Raw genomic sequence first — 20369 nt, 5'->3', positions numbered from 1 at the left:
CCTGGTAACGTACAGGTAGCTTCCTTCTTCCATCCTGTGGGTTTTCCAGCCTAGCGGAGGGTGGTGGGAGGTTGTGTGCTCCCTTTTTTTAGTGGGGTGCGATGTCCCGTGGGTACATCTCAGGCATATGTGTGAGGGTTCATGCATGACAGCTCGCAAATATAACATAACTTTTTGCTTATTTTCACTTTTTTGGTCTATAAATGTCAGATTTAATTTGTTACTAACTTTGTTATATTTGGTATTGATTGTGAATATTCTGTTTCATAGATTATAGAGTAGCGCTTTCAGACATAAACATCTGTCCCTGAAGAAGCCGTATCCGGCGAAACATGTAGGACTCTTATTATATATGTCTACGGAACTGGCCGCTACACCCTTCTGGCTGATTCCCGTAACATGTCGCTACAATTGTTTTTAATTGTCTGAATTCATTTATGCACACCTTTTTGTCTTTTTATGAATTTCCTTAATAAAATGTTTATGTTTTTTATCTAAGTTAGTTTGTGTATTTTTGGCACCGCTATAATCCTTGAAACCCTCCCCCCCCCCCCTTTACATGCATTCGTCCCAAAATAGTGTCAAAAGTGTCCAATGTGTCCGCCATAATGTCGCAGTCACGATAAAAATCGCAGATCGACGCCATTACGAATAAAAAAAAATTAATAAAAAAAATGCCATAAAACTATCCCCTATTTTGTAGACACTATAACTTTTGTGCAAACCAATCAATATACACTTATTACGATTTTTTTTTTACCAAAAATATGTAGAAGAATACACATCGGCCTAAACAGGAAAAAAATTGTTTTTTATATATTTTTGGGGGATGTTTATTATAACAAAAAGTAAAAAAGAATGCGTTTTTTTCAAAATTGTCGCTCTTTTTTTGTTTATAGTGCAAAAAATAAAAACTGCAGAGGTGATCAAATACCACATAAAGAAAGCTCTATTTGTGGAAAAAAAGGACGTCAATTTTGTTTGTGTGCAACATCGCACGACCACGCAATTGTCAGTTAAAGCGACGCAGTGCCGAATCACAAAAAGTGCTCTGGTCGGGAAGGGGGTAAAATCTTCCGGGGCTGAAGCAGTTAACAGGTCTCTCCATGAAAGAAGTGGTCTACGCGCCCAGTTATAGATGTGTTGAAATGTTTGAATGAACCTGTGCCTCATGTGATTGGATGTACAGTTTACCCCCACCCTGTGTCTCTATGCCAACAAGAAGGAGGGATTGTCTCCAGAGATATATACTTGTGTCTGTTCTTCAATAAAGTCTTATACTTTTATTCACCCTACACTGCTGTCTCGACAAGTGAGTGGGTGAGCTGAGGGATCTTGGATCGTGCTGGTATTGGGCTAGGGAAGCTTATACGGCGGACATACTCCTCAAGAGTACGGGGTCCATCACACCATCTGTAAATTGGTAAGCTGCAATATAATAAATGTTTTCTTTTGAGTTTAAGGCCCCTTTCACACCAGCGGACAGATCGGGTCCACCTGTCCGTTTTTTTAGGATGACCCGATCGGACCACCTATTGTTCTCTATGGGGTGGCGGATGCCAGTGGACATCTGTCTGCTGTCACCCACCGGCATCCAATCTGATACAGTCCGCTAAAAACAGACGGATAGGTATACGTTCGCCATCTGGAGGATCGGATGGAATTGGACATGCAGTCCCTTTCCATCTGACCACCCCATAGAGAGCAGTGGGCTGACCTGTCATCTGCCTGCTCAGCAGGGATCAGCGGAGAGATCCCCTGCTGAGCATGCGGGTCCCCTTGGACAGATTCCGCCCCATTTGAAAGGGGCCCAAGACTGCTTTAAGAGTTACCGGGTTGCAATAGTTCTCAAACCCCTGTCAATTTTTGTGACCCACCTGTTCAGTCCCTGCAGGAGTTTGGACAACGCTTGGCCTTTGGGGTCCTGCACTTCCTGGAGAAGACAGATATCACACCGTTGTACTATCTACAAGAAAAAAAGCACAAGAAATGTTCTAAAAAGCTGCTTTGCCACAAATGTACTTATTTTTTTTAAAAAAAGGTTATCCATGCAACAGAAATATACTGTATATGTATTATATACATAGTACAAAGGTCACGTCACCTTTTAAAAATATAAAAAATCTGTAACCTCTGGAATGCTCATCCTATAAATATGGCTGTGTACTATTTTCAAGGAACGCATTCTATCTTCAAGGTTGCAGAAAGAAAATACTTTGTTTATTACTTAAAGTGGTTGTAAACCTCAAACATGAAATATGAACAAAGCATATCCCTCTATAATGTGTACTTGTCTCAATCCAGAGCACTAAGTGTCATTTCTGTCTGCTGCTTCATTCCTCTGCTATCAGCATGAGTCACTTCTGACAAGTTTTCTTGACACCAAGAGGAAAATGGTGACATGGGAGGGCACAGCCTGGGATTGACAGCCTCAGCTTTGATCCTTTGTGTTGTATAAAAGGGGGTGTGTCCCTTCCCTCCAAACAGCTCCCAGAACTCACTGATGTAACTTCAGCTGCCCACCCCCTATTTTTCAGAGCTGAAAGATCTCAGCTCAGGTCTCAGTCAGAGTAAACTCTGCACTTTGAACGGATGTAGAGAAGAGAATACTGCAGATAAACAGGTACAACTTATGTAGGATGATTTGTTTCATCTCTGTGTATCACCTGAGGCCAATCACTTCACTGGGTATATGTGAGGGTTTACAAACCCTTTAAAGTAAACCCCTGTCTTTGTTAAAAACTGATATAACTTATAATGGCTATATAAGCTACTTTGCAATGTAATGTTGTTTAACCACTTGTTGACCGCCGCATGTACATTTGCGCAAACGAATCAATAAACGCTTATTGCAATTTTTTTTTACCAAAAATATGTAGAAGAATACGTATGGGCCTAAAGGAAAAAAATTGTTTTTTTATATATTTTTTGAGGATATTTATTATAGCAAAAAGTAAAAAATAATGCTTTTTTTTCAAAATTGTCGCTCTATTTTTGTTTATAGCACAAAAAATAAAAACCGCAGAGGTGATCAAATACCACCAAAAGAAGGCTCTATTTGTGGGGAAAAAAATTTGGGAGCCACGCCGCACGACCGCGCAATTGTCAGTTAAAGCGACGCAGTGCCGAATCGCAAAATGCTTTGGTCTTTGGCCAGCCAAATGGTCCGGGGCTTAAGTGGTTAAAGTGACCTTTCCATACCTACAATCTTCAGTCAGCTATGTTTAAGATAGGGCGAACCAGGGGCCTATATGCATTTTACATCCATTAAAAAAAAAAGATATATATTACACATGATTTCGTTTTAATTCCATGTGAAGAATACCACATTTCTAAAATGTTCTTGGTATTTGCCCAACTGATGAACATCAAAAATTATATATTTTTTTGTTTTAGATAGAATGGGGAAGGGTTAGGACTTTTGTTTGTTTCTAAATGCTGGCTGTTCCTGTGTCATGTAAGAGTATTTCCCTCAATTCTGACACCTATCAAATAGAGAGTATGAAAAATCTACCAACGGGGACACAGATAAAAATAGATACACTATATTGCCAAAAGTATTGGGACACCTGCCTTTACACACACATGAACTTTAATGGCATCCCAGTCTCAGTCCGTAGGGTTCAATATTGAGTTGGCCCACCCTTTGCAGCTATAACAGCTTCAACTCTTCTGGGAAGGATGTCCACGAGGTTTAGGAGTGTGTCTATGGGAATGTTTGACCATTCTTCCAGAAGCGCATTTGTGAGGTTAGGCACCGATGTTGGACGAGAAGGCCTGGCTCACAGTCTCTACTCTAATTCATCCCAAATCGGGTTGAGGTCAGGACTCTGTGCAGGCCAGCCAAGTTCCTCCATCCCAAACTCGCTCATCCATGTCTTTATGGACCTTACTTTGTGCACTAGTGTGCAGTCATGTTGGAACAGGAAGGGGCCATCCCCAAACTGTTCTTACAAAGTTGGGAGCATGAAATTGTCCAAAATGTCTTGGTATGCTGACGCTTTAAGAGTTCCCTTCACTGGAACTAAAGGGCCAAGCCCAACCCCTGAAAAACAACCCCACACCAAATGATTTAGACCAGTGCACAAAGCAAGGTCCATAAAGACATTGATGAGTGAGTTTGGGGTGGAGGAAGTTGACCGGCCCAGACAGAGTTCTGACCTCAACCCAATAAAACACCTTTGGGATGAATTAGGGTAGAGACTGCAAGCCAGGCCTTCTCATCCAACATCAGCGCCTGACCCCACAAATGGGCTTGTGGAAGAATGGTCAAACATTCCAATAGACACGCTCCTAAAACTTGTGGACAGCCTTCCTAGAAGAGTTAAAGCTGTTATAGCTACAAAGTGTTGGTCAACTCAACGAAAGACTGGGATGCCATTAAAGTTCATGTGCGCGTAAAGGCAGGTGTCCCAATACTTTTGACAATATAGAGTATCTAACAAAGCTAAGTTTAAAAAAAAAAATAAACTGGAAATGGGTTTCAAGATTGTCTGGTAGTGGCTCTGCATATCACAATTACAGGTTTTGTTCTTTATACTACCTTGATCAAAATATCCAGCACCTCCTGGTTGGCAGCCTTCTTCTCCCCAAAGTGCTGGGCGTTAAAGGCGCAGATTCTGAAGGACCACACATGGGGCCACAGGAGGTGAAAGAGTAGAAGGTGGAGCCAACGGAACATTTCAATTCTTTTCGATTATCTCCTCATGTTCTGCAAGAAACAATGGATAGTCTGTGAAAAACCTGCTTTTTCAAAAGGTAGCATTATATATGTTGTATGCATAATATAATTTTATGTGCAGCTCTCTGGTGATGTCCTAAGCCTCCAACTGCTTTTCTAGCCTGGCCACAGTCTCTTACTATCTCCTACAGTAAGCCCACAGTCTCTGACTATCTCCTACAGTAAGCCCACAGTCTCTGACTATCTCCTACAGCATGTCTGCAGTCTCTGCATAGGCCTGGGCACACCCTAATCACCCCGTGTGGTGCCGATTCCCCCTGCTTTCTGGCGCCCCCTGTCTCCCCCCTGCAGTGCTGCCAGCTTCCGACCTCTCCACCCCCCACTGGCTGCTGCAGGGGATGTTTCAAGATGGAGAGCGGGATTTAATTTACCAGTTCCTTCCTTTTCTGAATGTGAGTACCAATCGCTCCTGTGTTCATTCTTACTTTGCTTCAGCTTGTGAATGAACAGGAAGCACAGAGCACTTCCCATTTGTGCACTGCCCAGTGCAGCTGAGGCTGCAAAGAAAGAGACTGGGGAATCTCTGTCCTCAGTCCCTTTTTCTGTCTCAAAAGTGAGACATCGGAGGTCTGTTTAGACCCTTGATGTTTCATCAATGGGGTACCTAAAAACATTGTACAAAAAATAATATTGTAAAAAATAGTTCAAAAAATAAAGTTGTAAAAAAATAATACAGATAAAAACTACTGACACTATCCACTGCTTTGTTGATATACACGCACATGTGTTTGTACTCTGGGGTGCACACTCTAATGCAATAGACCGCGCACACCAATGAGTCTCTGACTATTTCTTGTAGCATGTTCAAAATGTATGACCATCTTCTGTAGCATATCCAAAGTCTCTGACCATCCTGTAGCATGTATACAGTCTCTGACTATCACCTAGTATTTCCATAGTCTCTGGCCATCTCCTGTAGCATATCTGCAGTCTCTGACCATCTCCTGTAGCATATCTGCAGTCTCTGACCATCTCCTGTAACATGTAAAATTTCCACATAGCTTGGACTTGATGGACTTGTGTCTTTTTTCAAATTCACCTACTACGTAACTATGTCCACAGTCTTTGATCATCACCTTTAGCATGTCCACAGTCTCTGACCATCTCTTGTAGCATACCCCTCCATCTTTCCAGTGATGATCCCTAATAGACAGTGTGGAGTTGATGCTTCCTACTGGGGCCTGTTCCCACTGAATGGTAGGATCTATAGTTTCTTTGCTGTTGCAGGACTAAAGTTTTCAAATGAAATGGCCAGGTTGTTTTCTAATCTGCTAGTTCCTTTAAGGCTATTTATAAATGAATTCTTCACAGAGGAAGTTGGAGTTTCCCTCTGAGGTCACCCGAAGGAGGATAGCTGAAACTGAAAAACTATTTACAGTGCCTTGAAAAAGTATTCACACCTATTTCACTTGAAATTTTCCACATTTTGCCATGTTACAACCAAAAGCGTAAATGTATTTCATTGGGATTTTATGATTTTATGTGATAGACCAACACAAAGTGACACATAATTGTGAAGTGGAAGAAAAATTATAAATGGTTTTCTAAATTTTTTTACAAATAAATATCTGAAAAGTTTGGCGTGCATTTGTATTCAATGCCCCCTTTACTCTGATACCCCTAACTAAAATCTAGTGGAACCAATTGTCTTCAGAAGTCACCTAATTAGTAAATAGAGTCCACCTGTGTGTAATTTAACCTCAGTATAAATCTCAGTATAAATACAGCTGTTCTGTGAAGCCCTCGGACGTTTGTTAGAGACCCTTAGTGAACAAACAGCATCATAAAGGCCAAGGAACACACCAGACAGGTCAGGGATAAAGTTATAAAGTTGTAGAGACATTTAATGCAGGGTTAGGTTATAAAAAAAAATATCCCAAGCTTTGAACATCTCACGGAGCACTGTTCAATCCATCATCCGAAAATGGAAAGAGTATGGCACAACTGCAAACCTATCAAGACATGGCCGTCCACCTAAACTGACAGGCCAGGCAAGGAGAGCATTAATCAGAGAAGCAGCCATGAGGCCCATGGTAACTCTGGAGGAGCTGCAGAGATCCACAGCTCAGGTGGGAGAATCTGTCCACAGGACAACTATTAGTTGTGCACTCCACAAATCTGGCCTTTATGGAAGAGTGGCAATAAGAAAGCCATTGTTGAAAGAAAGCCACAAGAAGTCCCGTTTGCAGTTTGCAAGAAGCCATGTGGGGGACACAGCAAATATGTGGAAGAAGGTGCTCTGGTCAGATGAGATCAAAATTTAACTTTGTGGCTTAAAGCAAAACGCTCTGTGTGGTGGAAAACTAACAATGCACATCACCCTGAACACACCATCCCCACCGTGAAACATGGTGTTGGTAGCATCATGTTGTGGGGATGATTTTCTTCAGCAGGGACAGGGAAGAGTTGATGGGAAGATGGATGGAGCCAAATACAGGGCAATCTTAGAAGAAAACCTGTTATAGGGCGTACACACGGTCGGACTTTGTTCGGACATTCCGACAACAAAATCCTAGGATTTTTTCCGACGGATGTTGGCTCAAACTTGTCTTGCATACACACGGTCACACAAGTTGTCGGAAAATCCGATCATTCTGAACGTGGTGACGTAAAACACGTACGTCGGGACTATAAACGGGGCAGTGGCCAATAGCTTTCATCTCTTTATTTATTCTGAGCATGCGTGGCACTTTGTCCGTCGGATTTGTGTACACACGATCAGAATTTCTGACAACGGATTTTGTTGTCGGAAAATTTTATCTCCTGCTCTCAAACTTTGTTCACAGACACTCTATTCAATCTGACAGAGCTTGAGCTAGTTTGCAAAGAAGAATGGGCAAAAATGTCATTCTCTAGATATGCAAAGCTAAAAGAGACATACCCAAAAAGATTTACAGCTGTAATTGCAACAAAAGGTGGTTCTACAAAGTACTGACTCAGGGAGGCTGAGTACAAATGTACGCCACACTTTTCACATATTTATTTGTAAGAAATGTTGAAAACCATTTATCATTTTCCTTCCACTTCACAATTATGTGCCACTTTGTGTTGGTCTATCACATAAAATCCCAATAAAATACATTTACGATTTTGGTTGTAACATGACAAAATATGGAAAATGTCAAGGGGTATGAATACTTTTTCAAGGCACTGTATAAAATGTGCACTAAAAACAGGCTCACTGAAAATGTATTGGATTCGTTGCAAACTCAACATAATCAAAATTTCTGGCTGTTTAAGAGCTTAATGCAACCAGAACCATACAAGTGACAGCTAAATAAAAAAAATAAAAAATAAATACCGTATATACTCGAGTATAAGCCAAGTTTTCAGCACATTTTTTTGTGCTGAAAATGCCCCCCTCGGCTTATACGGTACTCGAGTCAAGCACTTTTCTGCAGCAGAGAATTACATTTTTTCGAACTGACATTGAGGCCCCTGTATCTCGGGGCCACTTGGTGTTAGGAACCCCAAATTTGGTGTACAAACCCAGTGGAGCTAGCACTACAACATATCCAAGCACCAAGTGGCCCCGAAATACAGGGCCCCAAAGTCAGTTTGGAAAATGTCATTCTCTGCTGCAGAAAAGTGCTTGACATTTTCCAAACGGGCTTTGGTGCCTCGTTTCTCGGGGCCACTTGGTGCTAGGAACCCCAAGATACAGGGCCCCAAATTCGGTAAACTGTGTCCATCTGCAGCAATGTCATTTCGGGACCCTTTGGGTCCAGAGACCCCAAATTTTGGCTGCAGCTAGGGGGCATCTAGTAACCCTTAACTACCGAGTTTGAAGTTTGGGGGACCTATGGCTGCAAGTGGGCACAGTGAGGCATTCAAATGGGCACAGTGAGGCTGCAAATGGGCATTGTTGACCCTCTTTTCCACTTACAGTAGTTGCGCATTTCCCACCCTAGGCTTATACTCGAGTCAATAAGTTTTCCCAGTTTTTTGTGGTAAAATTAGGTGCCTCGGCTTATATTTGGTCAGCTTATACTCGAGTATATACAGTAAATGTAGAAAAATATAAATGTAGATAAGGTTTGAAATACAAAAAAAATAAGTGAGGAAGAAACAGGAATTGTGAGCACAAAAATAAAAGTACTAACGCAGCGGGCAAAAAAAAGAGCATTATTAAAAAAAAACATAAAAAGCAGAAAAGACGAGTGTAATGTAGATTTGTCAGAGCAGCAAGCATGTCATTGCTTAGTATGGTGCCACTGTGTGTAAGCCAAATTTGGCACAGGAATGTGATGCTTTCGCCAGGCAGGTTAAAGTCTGGAGAACAAAGCCACATGATCAATGTTACTGTATAACCCGCTGCCCTTTTACACTATCGCTCATTCTTTTTTTTTTTTTTTTATTCTGTTATATAGAGTAAGTTTTTTGCATGTCCTTAAATTAAATGTTGACACTGCAAGGGTTTCCACAATTACTATAAAGGGTGCTATTTATACAACACTAACATCGCTATCGCTAAACTCTTTCACACCTATTGTATCTCACTACTCAGCAGTTCTGGTCCCCCTAGTGTGGCATGTTCAGCAATGACACATTAGTTGCACCATCATTGGCCCTACTGGCCTGTGAGCCTTGCACCCTTCTACACTCTCCTCCCACAATCTTCCCCCCCATTATATCTCACACCCTGCACTATCACCCGGCATCACACTCCATCCACGGCTCATCTAACACCACACTCATGTCTTCTGAGAATGCAGCTCACCCTCTGGCTTATATTAAACACTTCATCTCCGGAGGGGTGGGGGGAGTATGTCTCACACTAGCTGGACAGCCTCTTGACACCATCAAGGTGAGTCATCTTTTCACTACGGTTGAACATGTGTACAAGGGATAACTTCAAAATTGCTTGTGACCACTGCATTCACTATTTGGGCAGACTTATTAAGTAGCAGAAGTCATTGGTTCTGACTGTTACAATTATGCTGGAAATGTTTTGTTGCGTAACAGCTGCATTTCTGTTGCATAGTCTGCTTTAATTCCTTCGAACTGAGAATGGTGGTTGCTTGGTTGCTGGAATGAAAAAAGTGCAATTTCCATGATGGGATTTGCACTGACTTGAAGTGTCGCCATTAGTCTAAAGTAGGGGTCTTCAAACTGCGGCCCTCCAGGTGTTCAGGAACTACAATTCCCATCATGCCTAGTCATGTCTGTGAATGTCAGAGTTTTACAATGCCTCATGGGATGTGTAGTTCTGCAACAGCTGTAGGGCCGTAGTTTGAGGATCCCTGGTCTAAAGGATGAGCACACCCATAACTAATATTTTAGTGTTTAGTAGCTGCTGAAAAGTTAGACCACCTGTCAGTTTCTTATATCACGTGGGGGACTCTATTGGTGAGATTTCTGCCCAGAGTCTCTGGGTCTGCTGTATTGCTGTGACTATTTTGAGGAGCTGGAACATAGAAAGATGGACAAAAGCAACCAAAACTCCCAGGTGGACAAGAAGAGTTTGGAATGATGGAGAGTATCCAAGATATATAAGAATTTAAGGGCCTGACCAAGACCACCAGGTTATACCTACAACTAAAATACCACTTTTGGGTCTACTGACCCTTTAACACATCATTTCCACCCAGGCATGGGAAACACATTCCCCTTTTTGACACCTGTGGGTACATCTCCTAAGAAGCTAGTTGGTGATTGATTCCCTCGTATACACACATAGCCAAGTTATTAAGAATCTGTTACAGAGCTACCCACCCTTGGCAAACTTTGATATATAGAAACTAGGAACAGGAAATTTGGCTAACAAATTGTCCTGGTGGTTCCCTTGAACAGGAAATGATGGGAAATCTATTTAATGGAAAAAACTGACAATATAATTTTTACCATAAGTCCTGTTTCTTTCTGCTCTACCCATTTTAAGGTTGAAGGCTGAAACCGTTGATAATTATTCATTAATCCACTATTGCAGAACCCAAATTTGTTCTAAATTATTCCCTTTTTTTCTAAAAACATCTAGACACTTACCATTTTACAGCTGTTATAGAGATCCATGGAGCTGCTCTGTGGGATGATAAGACTCGTACAGGGTAGAGCAGATGCACAGTGATCTCTTGCCTTCTATCTGCAGTCACAGATCTGGGCGAGGTCTTTTTTAATGCTTACTACAGACACCATTCTTTATCATTTATACCATTCTTGTTTGAAGCGATTGTAGCCATAGTAATGCACTTGCTACAGAAACAATTGGGTAGTGTGTGTATACCATTCTCAAAACCCCTGAAGCCTCACAGTGCTGCAATCTGGGTAACTGTAAAGTTCTAAAACCATACAGACTGACAGCACTGTACACAGCCAAAATCTCATCGGGAAGAATAATTGGTGAGAATCTACCAGACCTCAGATATGGCATAGCAGAATTTAAAGAGGAAGTAAAACCCCAGTGGGTTTTACTTCCTCTTTATTTCCCTGCAAAGGTAAAGCATAATGAGCTAATATGCATCGCATAGTAGCCCATTATGTGTCACTTACATGAAACCGAAGCCCGCGATGTCACCGTTGTCCCCACTAGCAGGGAGCGTCCATCTTCGCCCCTCTTCCTTCCGGGGCCATGAACTCTGGCTCTGTGACTGGCCGGAGTCGCGTGACATCTCCCCCGCGCGGGAGCCGCCAGTCACAGCATGACCCCTATTAGAAACGGCATGATGTGCCCTTTCTAAAGTGCGCATGCGTCATAATCATCGGCGCTCTGCTTTTTCGTAAATATCTCCTAAACCGTGGAGGTTTAGGAGATATTCCCAGCACCTACAGGTAAGCCTTAATATAGGCTTACCTGTAGGTAAAAGTGGTTGTACAGGGTGTACAACCACTTTAAACACACTAAAACACACACTTTCAACATATAACTTTATCACCTTTAAATAATTTGTTTAACTTAGTTTAAAATAAACTGTCCCTCTTGAAAGATGACACTAGCCAAATAATAAAGTTCTTAGCCACGACTTAGGGTGGGTGGGAGGGAACACCACAGCTGTTGCTACTGAGGCGTCTGAACCTCTGGGGCTCGGAAACACGCTTTTTATTTGAAATTCCACACAGAAAACCCCATAAACTGCCCACATACAGTGGTCATCTGACCTTCCCAAACGCCAAGGGCCAATGGGAAGTCTTCCCGCAATTTTTTAAAAAGTGAGGGGATCTTTTTTAATTCCACACCACAATCCACTTAAACTGCCCAGATACAGTGTCACCTGACCTTTCCAGAGGCCAAGGGTCAATGGTAAGTCTTCCGCAAATTTTAAACCTGAGGGGATACTAGAAACCCCACTGCCGAGATCCCATGAGGAAAGGGGGGCTTAAAACTGTTTTCCCTCCTTTTCCTTACATTCTGTCATCATGGATGACATGTGGCCAATGTCCATTAGAATGTGTACATAGTATATAGCTACCGTTAGCCAGTTTCCTTGTTTTGATTTTGCAGGGGAAGGGTTAAAAATTCCGTCTGTGACCCAAATGGCATGATTTTTCCTCGCTTACTGTTCCTTTGGTGGACAAAAAATAAGGAGGTCAGTCATCACTGGGACGGCGAGTGGCTGGTCTCCTGTGTTCAGAAAGCAACAAGGCAGCCACTTGGCATGGTACCAGCAAACTAGTGGAGATCACAGGAGTAACAAAGTCTAAGCTGATTTCCAGCTTCTAGGGGGGATTGCACAGGAATTGTATATGCATAGTTATGGACCAAGCTGGCAGTGGCGGCCCGTTCATTAGGGGCGTCTGGGCGCCGCCCCCTCTCTACACTCCACCCCCCTATATGTTAATGGTTAGATTCATGCATAGCATGAATCTATCCACGGCCGCAGCGGCCACCCCCTATTCATGCGTCCAGCCCCTTTCAGGGCACCGGGTGCATGAATTACAGCGGCAGGTTTCTTTTATTAAGCACCTGATTAGAGCCAGAGGCTCTAAAATTGGGTGGGCCTTGGACACAGAGGATGCGCTCCAATACCACCGAGGTGTGTTACAACAGCGAATGAATATTCGCTGTTGAAACACTGATCCTCAATCCGGACAACCAGAAGCGGGTGTGAGATCCGTTTTCCAATTGGCCGAAAAGAGAAGACACCCATTTGGCCACCGAGGAGGAGGGAGGAAACGGAAGCCGCAGTGATGACTCTGAGAACGAGAGGCCACCAGAGAACAGCAGGATAACGGGAGGCTGACAAGCAGGGGAGGCCGCAGGTGATGGGGTAAGTGATACCGACCGACCGAGGCGGGTGGCATACTGTTTGCCCCCCCCGCCACTGCAAGCTGGACCAATGTAACTATGTAAAAAATCCCATTCCTGGAATTCTTCTTTAAAACATATTGTCTTGAGAAAAATATATGGCCTGCCAGTAATGACCTGAGTCTGAAACCGTTAGTTGCCACGTTGACTATGGTTTTGATTTACTTACCTAGAATAAGCACATAAATCAAGTCCTAAATCAAGTCCTGATTTCACTTTGACTTTTCTGGCTCCATGCTTTTTACAACTAGCATTTTCAGAAGGTGTGACCCTGTTTACTGAAGACTTAACCATGTACCAATGTCATTGCAGGTAAATCTACAGATTCAAGGCCGACCTGAATTAGGTGTAGCCCCTCAATATACCAACACTGCAGACTGTTTCCGAAAGATTGTCACCCAGCAGGTATGTACCAATCTCTAACATTAGATTATAGCAGGATTTTTTATATCAGAGATAAAGAATCATGATTTTGTGATATATCTGTAACGCAACCGCCAAATGATTGATGATGATAATGACACCAATAATGATAATGACCAGGGTTCTTTCCCACTAGTGCAGGGGCTGCCAGCACACCACAGATCCAATTCCAAGCACACCGACACAAGCAGAAAGCAGTCTAGGGAAATCTTTTTAGTGATTTATTGTTGATAAACATACTTTCTGAACTAACCTTCACTGAGACAATTTCTCTGCTGAGCTTCAGTATACAATTTCCATGGAGAGACTATGGGTCACAGTCATACCTACCTAGGAGGGTGATGCAACTACCCCTGGGATGGGAAAGGGGAAGAACAGTATAACAAGTTATAAAAAATCTCTTTAGAATACCGGTAGGTCAGATTGGCACTAGGCTCAGCAGGAGTCTCAAGAACTGAACCCATTTAATATATGAAATGTAGGCAATTGTATTATTTTATATATTTACAGCATAACTAGACAGAGCCCTATCACTAGCTAGGAAATATGAACAGAAGTATTCAGTAAAAGCATTTTCAGTAAGAGGACAGAGAAAACAATGCTATACACCAGGGGTCTCCAAACTTTCTAAACAAAGGGCCAGTTTACTGTTCTTCGGACTTTAGGGGGGCCGGAGTGTAGACAGTGGCCCATCTTTAATAATAGGGGAGGAATTGTGCCCCATTATTGGTGTCAGTGGGAGCAATAGTGACCTGTCATTGGTGTCAGTGGGAGCAATAGTGACCTGTCATTGGTGTCAGTGGGAAGAATAGTGACCTGTCATTGGTGTCAGTGGGAGCAATAGTGACCTGTCGTTGGTGTCAGTGGGAGCAATAGTGACCTGTCATTGGTGTCAGTGGGAAGAATAGTGACCTGTCATTGGTGTCAGTGGGAAGAATAGTGCCCAATTATTGGTGTCAGTGGGAAGAATAGTGCCCGATTATTGGTGTCAGTGGGTGGAATAGTGCCCTATCATTGGAGTCAGCAGGAGGAATAGTGCCTCATCATTGTCAGTGGGAGGAAAAGTGCCCTATCATTGGTTTCAGTGGGAGGAATAGTGCCCCAAGGGCCGGATAAAGGCACGCAAAGGGCCGCATCTGGTCCTCAGGCCGCAGTTTGGAGATCCCTGCTATACACCCTTGGGTTTAAACATTCCTATACATAACCTTTATATACATACAATATACATATATTCCAAGGTTAAACTAGACCAAGTGTAATCTTTCTGACTTAGAACATTCTAACAGAGTACTAAAAGCAAATAGTGTTAGACATCATGACTACTCTAAAACTCTGTCTACATATGCACATACATTTATATCCTTCTTAGAAAGTAACAGACACTGGTAAGTTTAAACAATCCTTTGGCTCTGCAGGTCCAGTGTCCAAAGGGAAAAAAAACATTAACGTTGTGAAAAACAGAAAAATACTTTCAAGCAACAGAACGAAGTGTTGTTATCTTGGGAGATTGCTCTAGTCTAGAGCATGGATATGGAACTAAGGGACCTCCAGCTGTTGTAGAACTACCCCAGAAGTCCCATGAGGCATAGCAAGACTCTGACAGCTACAAGCATGACACCCAGAGGCAGAGGCATGATGGGACTTGTAGTTTTGCAACAGCTGGAGGTGCGCTAATTGCATATCCCTGCTCTAGAAGATTCCTCCTGCAGAATCACAAAGGCCGGGCCTATTCCCCCTTTTAGTAAATGAGTTGCTCCCTGCTTTGGGCAGCAGTTTAGTTCAAATTCTCTGCCTTCCGAGAATGGCCCGCCAATCAAGAACAACTGCAGATCAGAAGGATTTTTCCAGTATAGGGAAAAAGAGAAGGAATCCTTCTAATGAGAGGGAAAGAAGCCACCTCTCCCTATGTCAAGTGTAGATAGCTCAGCAATAAAAGTCAGGATGTGGCATACCTCCCAGGGATTTACTGGAGCTCAATAAATATTAGGCTACCTCTTTGACTTTCCCCACTTTATGTTCTGGACACATCCAGAAAGCAAGAGGGAGCAATCAGATCTGCAGCCTGTAAACTCTAGAACAGCTCAAAGCAACTGAATGCCAATTTACTAATTACAGGGAGACCATAAAATAAACTTAATTTACCTACCACCTAGAAGCCTACCTAGGAGGGTACTAAATATTATTGAGTAATAATTTTCACAGAAAAAAGGTTGTCAGCATAATTATACAGCAGTTTAGCTTAGTTTTTCCATTTTGGAGAGAGCAGGGGAGGGATAGGGCTTTGGTCAGGTTTTTATTGGTGTCAATGTCTTCATAGGGCAAATTTTCATTCATTGCTGTCAGGACAGGCAGTAATGACAAACCTCTCCGACAAAAAAATAAAAATAATTCACACCTTACTCTACTTCAGTTCAATACCAGGTCCTGCGTCAAAACACAAATCCTTTCAATGGCAGATCACATGACCAACACTGAGGAAACTGGTCACATGATTTCTGGCGATCTTGTGGGAGTGATGTCCAGAGATTGTGAACAACCCCCCTGAGATCCCACTATGGTTTGTGCCACACTAAATCTATCATGGACTATTATTTTCTAAAGCAGAAATCTAGAAAAAGATGTTTCCTCAAAACTTTTTTGTTTTAATTGATTTTACCCACATTACAATTTATTTTACTTAGCGTTCTGACACTTCAACACCCTAAGGCAAACAATTTACCTAGTGGAGTAGGAAAATGTTTGCAGCAATACATAGTATAGTGTAGCAAAACAGGAGAGTAGTTTTTGACAGATCTTTATACATAGACCCAAAACTCGATGCCCAAACTTTGACCTCCAGGATGCATGAGACAGTAACAGCCAGTAGTGGAAGCATTGATTTATAATGGCTTGGCAATGACAGATATCTCTAGCAGTCTGATGTGACATGATTCCAGTGGTGATGAGTTAGGGTTCAATTTGAACCCGGAGGTTGACTGCCATTGCTGGGCCAAAGAGCTGCAGGTGGGAGGTACACAAAATGGGGCGGAGATGCTTTCGACTTCAATGACCTAATATGGGCACATGGCCATATTAGGTCAATGATGTAAGCATCACCACCCCTTTGTATATATGTAGGCAGCTGTAGTGCAGGGCAGCCTAGATGGCTGCAAGAGGTAGTGGGTTAGCAAGTGTATATACTCACTTTCCAGCCTATTTGATATGTTTATGTGTAAATACTGTATGTTCAGAATTGTCTGGCCTCTATCATTGTTTTCAGCACCATTTTGGAGAAGCCTGCTGTCCTGATAGGACAGCAAATCTCAGGAGATTTGGTCGTCCATTTTTGGGTGGATACTTTATATAAGAAAGCCCAGCCACGTTTAGTTCAGTTCACGTGTGTGCATAGACAGGTATAGGGAACCCACTTGTCAGGGAGAGTTAGGAGAAAATAGGGAGAGTGTTCCGGCCTGTGAGGGATAGCTCAGGGTTCCTATGGAGTCCTGCATCAGCAATCCTGGTTGGATAAGATCCCTGTTGTGGATAATAAAACCAGTGCCCACGCAGTGAGGGCGGGACAAGCGGATCAGATGCCTATATCCATCTGCTGAAGGAATACGGTTGTTACAGGGTAACGTGTGTGAATAGCAGCCTCTACAGATATGCATCGTGTGCTTGGGTTTATACTGTGTTAGTCAGTGGAAAGTGCCTATAGTGCTGACGAATACAATTACGGCTTACATCAGAAGTGACTGTGCTGTGTATCTGTGACTCCATGCTTGGAGTGAAACTACATGCCTTACTGCTGTAAATACTCTTTCCACTACCGTCTCTCCGGTAATAAACGTTGCCTGGTTTATAAAGTCAGTACGTGCGATTCCCTCTGTGAAAACGCTACACTCTACCCCCGCTTACATATACATGTAGCTAAGTGGCAGGGAATCTCACGCCCGCAGCTCATTAGCCCAGCAACAGAGGCGGCTCTTTAATTAGGCGGTCGCCTGAGGCCTCGCGCTCAAAGAGGCCACGCGGGCCTCCTAATTTTCCTACCGGAGGAGGGAGAGCACTGGAGTAGCGTGGGCAGCTGGTGGACCCACGTTGTCCCTGGGTCCGATGCCCCAGCCAACCGCGGGAGCCGCAACATTACTGACAGCACAGCACTGAACATGGTGTGAGATCGCTGCAGTGGGCTGCCCCATTATCTGACAAAGTCTCCTGTCAGGCAGAGTCATCTCAGCCCGACATATCACATCGAGTGCTGGTACAGGAGAACAGGACCTGCGGGCGGGTGTAGCAGGACTCGGGAGCAGCCCTGGAAGAAGTACATGCTCGGTGAGTGGAGGGCTCAGCTGTGTGTGATAGAGGCGGAAGCTGGCTGGGATAGCCGTGTCCGTGTGCCCCATTGTGGAGGGGAGTCTGTGGGAGTGAGACTACAATGTCCAGCATGTCCGTGGAGGACGAGCAACTAACTTAGTGTGAGGCTGGAGGGGGAAACATAGTGTATCAGTCCCACTCTCAGTATAACGTGTCTAGATGGCTTTGCAGTGTGAGGTGGAACACTGAACACCCTGATATATACACTGTATCCACATATGCCAATTACCACGTCAGCCCCCCTCCTCCTTCTACTCTGCCCCCTCTACCCCCCCCTCTGCCCTCTAACCCTCCTATCTTCCCCCTTCCATTCCCCCATTATTTTCTTCACCTCCCTTTCTCTTCTCTCCCCACTTGCCCCATCCTCGCTCTCCCTCTGCCCTCTCGACCTACATCCCTTTGTCCACTCTCGCTTCTCTCCTCTCCTACTGTCCAGACTATCCTCCCCCCCTATCCACTCTCTCCTCTCCCCCTCCCTCTCTCTATTCTCTCCCCCTGCCTCTGTCCACTCTCTCCTCTCCCCCCTCTTCTATCCAGGCTATCCTCTTCCCCCTCCCTCTCTCTATCGTTTCCCCCTCCCTCTTTCCACTCTCTCCTTCCTTCTGTCCACGCTATCCTCCCCCCTCCCCCTATCCACTCCCTCTATCCTCTCCTTCTCCCTCTCTGTATCTTCTCCCCCCTCCCTCTCTCTCCTTCCATTCTATCCTCTCCCCCCTCCCTCTGTCCACGTTATCCCCCCCTATCCACTCCCTCTATCCTCTCCTTCTCCCTCTCTTCATCTTCTCCCCCCTCCCTCTCTCTCCTCTCCACCCTCCCTCTGTCCACGCTATCCCCCCTATCCACTCCCTCTATCCTCTCCTTCTCCCTCTCTGTATCCTCTCCCCCTCCCTCTCTCTATCCTCTCCCCCCCCCCTGTCCGTTCTCTCCTCCCCCCCTCCATTTCTCTCCTCTCTTCCCCCACCCTCTTTCCTCCCTCTATCATCTCCCCCCCTCCCTCTATCTACTCTCTTCTCTCCCCCTCCCTCTCTCTCCTCTACCCCTCCCTCTCTCAATCCTCTGCCCCCTCTCTCCCTCTCTCTATCCTCTCTCCCCTCCCTCTCTCTATTCTCTCTCCCCCTTCCTCTCTCTATTCTCTCTCCCCCTTCCTCTCTCCATCCTCTCTCTATCCTCTCCCCCTCCCTCTCTCTCCTCCCTCTCTCTATCCTCTCCCCCTCCCTCTCTATCCTCACCCCCTCCTTCTGTCCACTCTCTTCTCTCTCCTCCCCCTATCTCTCTCCTCCCACTATCTCTCTCTCCTTCCCCTCTCTCTCCTTCCCCCCTTTCTCTCTCTCTTTCCCCCCTCCCTCTCTCTTCTCTATCTCTCCTCCCTCATCTCCCTCTGTCCACTCTGATCTTTCCCACACCCTCTCTCTTTTCCCCCTCCCTCTGCTCACTCTCTATATCCTCTCCTCCTTCCTCTGTTCACTCTCACCTCCCCCCTCTCTATCCTCTCTCCTCTTCCTCCCCTCTCTCTATCCTCTCCCACATCTCTCTGTCTGCTCTGATTCCCCCCACCCTCTCTCTATCCCCCCTTCCCTCTGTCTACTCTCTCCCCCCTCCCTCTGTTCACTCTCACCTCCCCCCTCTCTACTCTTCCCCCCTGTCTTTTCTCCGACCTCCTTCTCTCCCCCCTCTGTCCTCTTCCCCCCTCCCTTTCTCTGTTTCCCCCCCGTTCTCTCCCCCCTCCCTTTCTCTGACCTATCTCCCTCCTCCTCCAGGATAATTTATTGTGTAAAGGCCATGGACCTCTACACCGGAAGCATGGGGCCTCATGGACACTATGAACAGCGAGGTCTAGAGGGGTGGCCAGGACACTTGGAGTTAGTTCAGCTTTTCATTTTGTGTGAAATTATGAACTTACTCTTTAAGCCTTCCAAACTATCTCAGGGCATGAAAAAAAGGCCCTATAGGTGCTGCATTCCTCTTACCTACCTGGTGGAAAATTCAGGAGTCCTGAGTCCCCAAGAACTCTATCATATACAGATCTAGACCAGCCAGAGGAAGTGGTAAGGCTCCAATGGTTGTTATTGGCTTATAACTTTGATGGATGGCCTCCTTTACCAGTAAGGTGGAGTGCAGGCCCAAGCGTTCTACAACAGTGGCTGGTCAAGATTTGCATAATGGAGCACCTAAGGTTTAGGGGTTCTGAGGTATGTGACCATACAACTGCCAACAACATATGGGACATGGGAACCTGTGGGTGATGTCACTGCTCCAGGCTTTACCAGTGATTGTCAAGTGCTCTCTCCTCTCCCCTGCAGCCATCACTGATTGACACAGTGGATCATGTGACTAGACCGGAGCTAAAAGCCCATGGTTAGGGGGCTCCAATTACTTGCCTTGCCCCGAACACTGACAACCCACGCTACACCACTGGAGGGGAGAGCCCAGCATCGGGAAGAAGAATGGCACTGCCACCTCGAGCTGTCAATGTTATCTCTTTGTGCCGCTCACAAATTGCAATCTGCTGACAAGACACTCCCAGGGCAGAGCAGAGCACAGCCTGCGAAAGGGGTGGGGATCGTCTGGGTGAGCTCGCTGTTGTGATATGATCCAATAACATGCTAGAAT

At 44.6% G+C, this 20369-nt stretch overlaps 2 protein-coding genes across 4 annotated transcripts in view; one reads left to right on the top strand and one right to left on the bottom strand.

The window, feature by feature from the left end:
• The window catches only part of LOC141108313 (deoxyribonuclease-1-like 1), a 54370-nt gene that overhangs the window by 32509 nt on the left and 1492 nt on the right, over window positions 1-20369 (bottom strand). The window contains exons 1-3 of one of the 3 annotated variants that reach the window (XM_073599813.1): window positions 10727-10841; window positions 4544-4711; window positions 1878-1966 (exon numbers count right to left, since the gene is read on the bottom strand). In XM_073599813.1, coding sequence (XP_073455914.1) covers window positions 1878-1966; window positions 4544-4681 — 227 coding nt within the window. In that variant the 5' untranslated portion in view covers window positions 4682-4711; window positions 10727-10841. Of the gene's footprint in view, window positions 1-1877; window positions 1967-4543; window positions 4712-5817; window positions 5964-10726; window positions 10842-20369 lie in introns of those variants that run through there. The other 2 variants (XM_073599814.1, XM_073599811.1) reach the window with 2 other exon arrangements.
• Window positions 9141-20369, top strand: part of LOC141108312 (mitochondrial carnitine/acylcarnitine carrier protein-like) — a 46107-nt gene continuing 34878 nt past the window's right edge. Inside the window, exons 1-2 of the mRNA XM_073599810.1 lie at window positions 9141-9548; window positions 13296-13388. Coding sequence (XP_073455911.1) covers window positions 9273-9548; window positions 13296-13388 — 369 coding nt within the window. The 5' untranslated portion in view covers window positions 9141-9272. The remainder of the gene's footprint in view (window positions 9549-13295; window positions 13389-20369) is intronic.

Source organism: Aquarana catesbeiana, linkage group LG09 (genome assembly GCF_042186555.1).
Source record: "Aquarana catesbeiana isolate 2022-GZ linkage group LG09, ASM4218655v1, whole genome shotgun sequence".
Lineage (NCBI taxonomy): Eukaryota > Metazoa > Chordata > Amphibia > Anura > Ranidae > Aquarana > Aquarana catesbeiana.
The sequence above is the reverse complement of the archived record's forward strand: the minus strand, read 5'-3'. Positions and strand labels throughout refer to the sequence as shown.